The following is a 7,790-nucleotide window of genomic DNA, read 5'->3' as shown; positions in this document are numbered from 1 at the left end:
TGATTAAAGTCCCTTAATAATTCACCCCAATAATTCTTAGAAATTCATTTTGCCTGCCTGACATAAACATCACACTACCAACTTCAAGTTCAATCAACACCTTTGTGACAGTGCTAGCCTCATTAATCACACTAACACCTCTACCTCTGCGGGGAGTGGATATAGATTCTCATATTGTAGCTTAAAATAGATTTTTAAAGTAATATAGCACCAGAATTAATCCATATAAGCCGGTTACCATCTCCAGTGTAGGGCATTTTTAGCTATTTGGCAGTGAGCCCACGTACAGCATTATATACAGATGCTGGTATGCTAATCTTATCTTTATATATGTGAAAATTCCACTCTGGATTCTCCAGAGCTCATTCCTGGAGAGATACACTTAAAATTCATAAAACCACTGCCATGCATCAGGTCACAAGCAGCTGGAGTAGAATGTTAGTGTAACACAGATTCAGATGCAGAGATTATATGTTTATTAAAATTACTGGTTGAGATGAATTAGTCAAAATTACTCTTTTATCACTTGGTACAATTTGTAATAGGGCTGCGATTACTGTCATTATTGTTTAGTCTGCTGATTAGTTGCCCGATTAATCAATTGATCGTTACTGTATGAAATATCAGAAAACTATTGGAGGATGTCCATAAAATGTCCTAGTGTCCAAGTGTCCAATGCATTCAAATGCCATGTTTTTATAGACTAAGAGAACTGTGGGGGAATGGGGGAAGCTAGCCCCTTTCAATTTTATGGAATTATCCTTGATGAATGACTTCAATGGTTAATCACTTATCAAAATAGTTAGCCAATATTAGTAATCATAATCTTATTTCGAATGCAACAAACATGTTGTAGATACCAATAAAAAATGTATAATGCTATTTCTCATTTCACTGTTGGGTACAATAATCATTGATTTATAACAGATAACATTTTGAAAGAAACCTTCTTTGCCCCGAATAGAAATAGTGTCACCATGAACTTTGCCTCTCCGTGTGCTGCTTTCTCTCTCAGCTACACATCAAAGTGCTTATATTTGCTGTTAAATGACAGGGGTTGCAACCTGCAACCTTCTCAGGAAAACTTTTCCACTCATGAAATCCTTTCTGGCAACCATGCTCAAGGCATACCGCCGGGGGGGCTTTGATGTTATGCAGGTGGTTTCAGGTTATTCTCAATTAAGGGTGTCATGAAAGTCATGATATGAATTTAGTCAAACAATTCAACTAGTAATAAGTGAACCATGTATTACACTGAGCCAAAAATCAAGTGGGCTCACACTAGCTGAAAAAGTATAGAAAAGTGATTTGGACAAAATTAAGAATCACTTATAATGAAACTGCGGGATCCTGCCAATGCCAATAAAGCTCTTTGTTCAGGGACCACTTGATTATTACAGTGGGGTTTTTTTTACAGCAGCAAATCATGGTGATCAAACCAGACCGCTGTGATTATTTGGCATTTGGCTCAAGTTCTTATCCTGACAGTAGGGAAAAAAAGCTTTAGAATAACATGGACTTGCTGTAGTTTAATCAAGTCTAGAGCTTTGACAGCATAGCGGTGGTCTGGCCCGATGGCTGCAGCAAAACATGGAGGTGATATTTGAGACCTTGTGGTGAAAGCTGAGCTTCTTCGCTCTGCCCAAGATGACTCAAGAGGTGATATTTCGGCAAAGTGTCCCAAATTACTCCTCAACTGGGAGGGAAATAAGATCTGATCACTGAGCTATAAAGCTGTGAGGTGGTTGAGTCAAGATATATATATATATATATATATATATATATATATATATATATATATATATATATATATTGTTGCAGTAGTGCACAGCTATTTCAACTTTCTTTAGTGAAGGAAGGAATTTAACAAAATAAGAGAAGGGGGACAGTCCAATCAAATGGAGATCTTAATTTACTGTCCTTTAGCACAAGATTAGTGTTTCGCACACCATGCACACAAGTGTATTATCACTGTTTCAGAATGCATTCTCTGTCCATATTACATTTACCATTTACCATATTAATATGCATGAATATGCATATCTCTTGACTAATCCCATACACAGGGAATGCATATGCCAGTGTACATAGGAAGCAAATAGGTTGCTTAGTTGCAGAAAATATTATAGAGGAAGAATGGACAACTTTCTTTCTCACACAAATGCACTTAGAAAACAATAGGTTTTATTTTCAGCTAAGAAGATACACCAGAAGATCTGAGTTGAGCACTGAGCAATAACGAGCAGAATAGCCAATTGATTATACGTCATGTCCACGCTGTGTACCCGTGCATTAGCAACTGTACCGTGACCAAGCCGACCTCTTCCAACCATACACCAAGAAAGTTTACCGTTCAGCACAAACAAAGTGGACACTGGGGGGGAATGGATTGCCTGATGTGAGTGTGATATATTCTGTTTCACATGTTGGTGAAAAAAGTTGAATGTAAACAAAACCAATGAAGACGGGACACCTTTAATCAAAGCATGTCCATGTAAACCTCCAAAAACGTTCATGCATTGCATCATCTCTCACTCATATCTGGCATCAGCTTACATGTGCTTACACTAAGACTACCAGTGCTCTCAAATAATTGAAGAGCCCACTCATATCAGTGGGTGACATCCATACAGGGCAATTAATGCATCCCCAGGAAGGCGAGAGTATGTCATCGGTGCAAACGGTTGGCTTAGGCTCAGAGGGAGCATTTTAATTGTAGCTTGTGTCGTGCTGAAATAATCAGGGACGCTGTGTTGTCAGAAAAGGTGGCCTGGAATAAATAGTGTTGTGTTAGAGGCGCCATGCGTTATATCACTTTCTCACAGCTACAAGCACTCACACCCGTTTGCAGGGTAAAGAGATTAACTATCTACTTCATCTGCACTGCGTTTGGTATTTTTCCAAACAAATGAATGCAACCTCAGTGTGGAGCTGTTATGCCATTTGCCACTAGAGGTGCTGCTGATGGAAAGAAAAGACGGATTCAGATTTATTTTCTTGAAGGAGAACTTTTATTCTGCACAGATCAGGAGTCGGATGAACGCAAAATTCCTGTGTGGGTATCAGTGTCAGTCATGAATGAGAAAAAAAAGTATTACATTTATTTCAGTATTTTATATTTTGGATGTGTTATTTGAAGATCATTTCTGAGGAGTTGTTTGTTCAGTTGAAAAGGAACATCTTATTGAACAGTGAAATACTGTTATTCCACACCTGAGAGGAAGTGAAAGTCATAATTGTATTCCCATTTCAGCTGTAAGAGAGAACGACTAATAATTTGCCAACCAGCTGACTGTGAGACAGGTGAAATTGAACGTTCAGGCTTCGAGTGGGAAATTGGGGTTTAATCTTCGTATCCAAGCAAATGAGAGGAGCGCATGAATGTTTATTACCAAAAAAAAGGAAGAAAGTAAAAGCCAAGTGGAGAACAATCAGCAAAAGCACTCTCCATACTTAAAGTCTCTCCCTGAGTGCCTGAGATAACTTCAGACTTAAAAACCTTTCCATTGTCAATGCCCTAACAATAGATCAGACATAGTTAATGCAAATCCAACACAACCCACCTCTACTCGCCAAAGTGTGAGCAAATTAGCTTCAGGAGCAGGCTTGTTGAACAAAAACATAAAGAACGCAACACTGATCAAGTGAAAGGCTAGGAAGATAAAACGCCAGTTGGGCAACACTGATTTGTCTTTAATTAAAAGTAAAAGGTTTATCCTTGTAGGCAGCCACTGGTCTCTAAAGGCCACTCCAATTAATGAGAGAGACAAAAAGAGGAAGCTCCACAAATCCAGGAGTGGTCAGACTGACATGGAGGGAGTAGAGGAAGTATTGCTAAGGGTTTGAGGAGTGGTGCAGGACAAACTGATATACGTGAATGTATGTGTGAGAGAGTGCGCTTGTATGTGTGATGTTTTACACATGTGTGTGTCCTAACTGGTCTTGCACTTGTGAATGTGTAAGTGCAGGGGCATGAGGGAGAGGCAGGATATGATTTTCCAGTCTTTCAGAAGATGTGTGTGTGTGTAGTAGTGTGCTGGAGAGAGAGAGGGGGGGAGGTTGAAAGAGGGCGTCCCACTTATGGTCCCTCCCCAGCCCAGCCCCTTCACATGGAGGAGTATCCTGTAGCAGGTCCCAAAACTGGAAACTCATTCAGTCCCTTCTGAATGGAGTGTCTTTAACGTCAGAGTGGAGGACTTAATTTTCAGCACAAGAATATGAGAGCCATGCATTCGGTCCTGGTCGGTGCCTTCCTGACCCTGTTGCTCTGCCTCCCCAGTCCCGGTCACGGAGGTAAGTGCCACTGCAAATCACTCTGTCGGTGTCCTGTCCCCCCCTTCTCCCTTTCTCCCCACTGTAAGAGATGCACAAGCGGAGATCAGATCCCTGTCCCCGTCTGAGGCTTTCCCAAATGCATAAATCAAAGGCTTTTCATTGTGCGAAAACGTTTGAGTAAACTCTACTGTTCATCACGTCTATCTTTTCATTACTTTTTTGGTCCACTCTCAAAGTCCTCTTACCATTCATTGCTCAGCAGTGAAACCTTCCTTTTCTTGGATGAAACTAAATACATGAGGGGAGAGATGTGCCAGGGGTCTGACCCTGGTCCAAGGTCTGAGGCAACATCTGCCGGTTTCATTTTTTGCTTTTCCATCTGATCCCGGCTGAGTGGGTGAGAGCATTTACCTTTTGAATGTTTGCATTGAAAGCATGTTGCCAAAAGGTAGGAGGCAGTGAAGGTTGAAGCCCTCTGTGGATAAAGTAGGAGGTGAGCTGAGGTCCCTCTGCCGGCAGCAATGAATGGCTCTTTCAGAGACGTGCAGTGTGGTGGGCAGAGCTGCTCCTTCTCCACCCAGAGAGGGGAGATGAAAGTGTGGGAGAGGGGGGGGGGGGGGGGGGGGGGGGTAAGGTAGTGAGAGATGCAGTGTGCATATTGGGGAGGGGGATGCTGGGAGGCCAAGGCCCCATACAAAGGCCCCATAGTGCATGAGTAAAGCTACATAAGCTACATTTGGATGGTTCTCAGTGTGGCATGATGCAGTTGTTATTCCTCCTGAGTGTGAGTATAGTCAGAGAGGGATGTACAGTGTTTGGGCAAGGCCAATCAGGTATGCAAATGGGAAGCTGAAACAGCATCTTCAAACAGCTTAACATCACCTCAGCGCAAAATTATACATATGGCGAGTTGGCAGGATCAGCCTTGGACTTAGAGCAGCTGTTTAGCCCATTGTCTTCTGCTGGCTGTCAGATCTTCAAGCCCTCACTGTAAATTCCACTCCAATTAATTCCGGGCATACTCTCCACGAGTGTCTTATTGGCAGCTAAAGTGAAAAAGTGTCTCTTGAACCTAACGGGGGAGCATCGCTTTGTCTCAGTGGCACAGAATCAAAGCTCAGCTGGCACGATGAATTTCAGATCGTCTGCACTCCGATTTGTTCGTCGCAAGCATGAAAAGAGTAATATACCCTTCTGTTTGCTCATTTAGAGATAAACCCCGCTGACTGGCAATGACGGCGACACCTCCACTAAGGAATTCACTGTGCACGGAGCAATCCCAACGCAGTCTGAGCGCGGTCGCATTGCATTTGCTGATTCACAGAAACTTTCTTGCATATCAGTGTGCAGTATCTCAACGCAGATATAGATCCTTTTACAAACAACATCATCAAAAATATGCACGCACGGGAGTGGCATTTTCCCTCCAGCCATCCAGACACGTTAGCGTTATTCGTTCATGACCACAGATAACGTAAGCATCTAGTGACTTGTATGAAGTTATACACCAAACATATGTATCTAGCTCCTAAATATTGGGTCACTTGCTAATGTATTCTACCCACTGCCTAATAGCACACGGATCTGGAAAGTTGATTTCTTTAGGTTCCATTTGCGATCTTTGGTGGTTAATGCCCTTGCATAGCTTGACAAGCTAATGCACTCCACAGTACTTCTGTTGCCAAACTGTGTGTGCACACTTAAATTGTCATCATTGTTTTACATACTGTGAAAGGATCTATACATACAGTAGTTATAGTAGAAGTTATGGTCCACAAATTTGAAAAGCAAATTCTCCTCTAATCAAAATGTTGGCAGAATAAAACAGGAAAACTGTTTGAGGGAACAATGTCTCCTCATCTAATTATCTGCTGGCACAAACTGCCTCAGTGTGAACAGTACTAACCCACTGACCCTGGAGAACTAATTGCTAATGTTGACCAGATGTACAGAGTCATTAATTAGGTTTTGCCCCCCCATCACTTCAGAAAATGCCTGCCACAAGCTGTCGGGGGACTCTTCCACCAACTGTGGAAAAACCTTACAGAGGGTTTCCTTTCTTCCCTGTGTTTACATCTTCAGATGTCACAGGCCATGCCCCACATGACGTCCAGATGCCTGGCCATTCTACGTCATTGAGAACTTTCTTTACAGAAGCACCGTGCAGTTCTCCGAGTGTTAACCTGCATCGTCACGCCTTTCTCTGTAGCAGAGGTCATTTGAGTCAAACAATGAACACAGTGAGTCTTTCCCCATAATAACATTTTCCATGAGTTTCGTCTGTGACGCTACATACCACTTTCCACTGTCTTGTCACAGCCGTCATGTTTCCTCCGCCCGTATAACGACTGCATGAACAATTGTGATACAGCATGAACACAGGCAGGCCACAAATCCTATAATTTCCTTTGCAATGTAGAATATATGCAGCAAAATGTAAGATGGGAGATTAAGAGACCTGCGAGTTTAGCCTCCTGGTGATGTCTTGGCACCTGTGATTGATAACACCATCTTTCACTCAAGGTTACCTGCCAACCCCATTAGATTGTGTGTATCAGTGACTATCATTTCACCATAGAATTTATAAGGAACACATCTCATTGAAAGTATATCAGCAGCAGAGTTCTGTATTCAGCGGCCATGTGAAAGCACTCCAGTCTTCAAATCATGGGATGTTCACATTGTCATGGCTCTATCTGAAATTGAACATGACATGTTCCTGTTCAGAGACTTTAAAAACAGCCTGCAGTGCTGTATCTCCGCAGTGGCCATTAAAGCTGCAATTCAACCACCACTTTACCGAGGTTTGAAGAAAAAAAATGACAGGGCAGTTATTTCCAGAACATAAATTGCTCTCTGGTGCTTATATGTTGTTCGGTTGGCATGGAAATAGAGGTGTTGTTTTTTTCCTGTTTGCTGTCTGTTGATAGGCACACAAAATATGACGTTGTTATGTAGATCTCTTTGGACATTGCATGCTACTAAGGAAGCCACGTCCACCACCACTAGCCTGTGTTGGCCTTACAGTGCGAAAAGCTAATGACTTCTTTCTTGCCTCATTACCAGCCCTTCTACAAAGTGCCCTGTTTGTTCTTTTATTTTCCTCTTGTGTTGTTTTCTAGAAATCCATTTATAACATATTGAAGTTTTCTACAATACAAATATGAACAGATGACGAAACAGACAAACAGATGCGATGGAGAGAAAACAAAACTCCTGTCCAACTCAGTTGACGGAGCTAAAATGTGGGGAAAACAACTTCTAGATAAGATTGTAAGAACATTGATTGAATCATCACATACCCAATTGCGGATGCTTGTCTTTAAATGTTCAAATAACCCTAATAAAACAACAACACCTGCTACAAAGATTGTCTAATTGTTTATGCATATTTGTGAGTGTTTTAGAGACATCGTGCTCCTGAATGTGTTTGCATGTTCATTTGCAAAGCTTAACGAGGGGATTTGCATCCCGAGACTGCATATGAGCCTGCTATCTCCCCTGGAGTATAATGT

At 41.9% G+C, this 7,790-nt stretch overlaps 1 protein-coding gene across 1 annotated transcript in view; it reads left to right on the top strand.

The window, feature by feature from the left end:
* Positions 1–4,141: 4,141 nt before the first annotated feature.
* Positions 4,142–7,790, top strand: part of cspg4 (chondroitin sulfate proteoglycan 4) — a 65,587-nt gene continuing 61,938 nt past the window's right edge. Inside the window, exon 1 of the mRNA XM_084018003.1 lies at positions 4,142–4,293. Coding sequence (XP_083874129.1) covers positions 4,218–4,293 — 76 coding nt within the window. The 5' untranslated portion in view covers positions 4,142–4,217. The remainder of the gene's footprint in view (positions 4,294–7,790) is intronic.

This window comes from Eutrigla gurnardus (assembly GCF_963514095.1).
Source record: "Eutrigla gurnardus genome assembly, chromosome: 9".
NCBI classification, from domain to species: Eukaryota; Metazoa; Chordata; class Actinopteri; order Perciformes; family Triglidae; genus Eutrigla; species Eutrigla gurnardus.
This window is presented reverse-complemented; position numbering and strand designations above follow the sequence as displayed.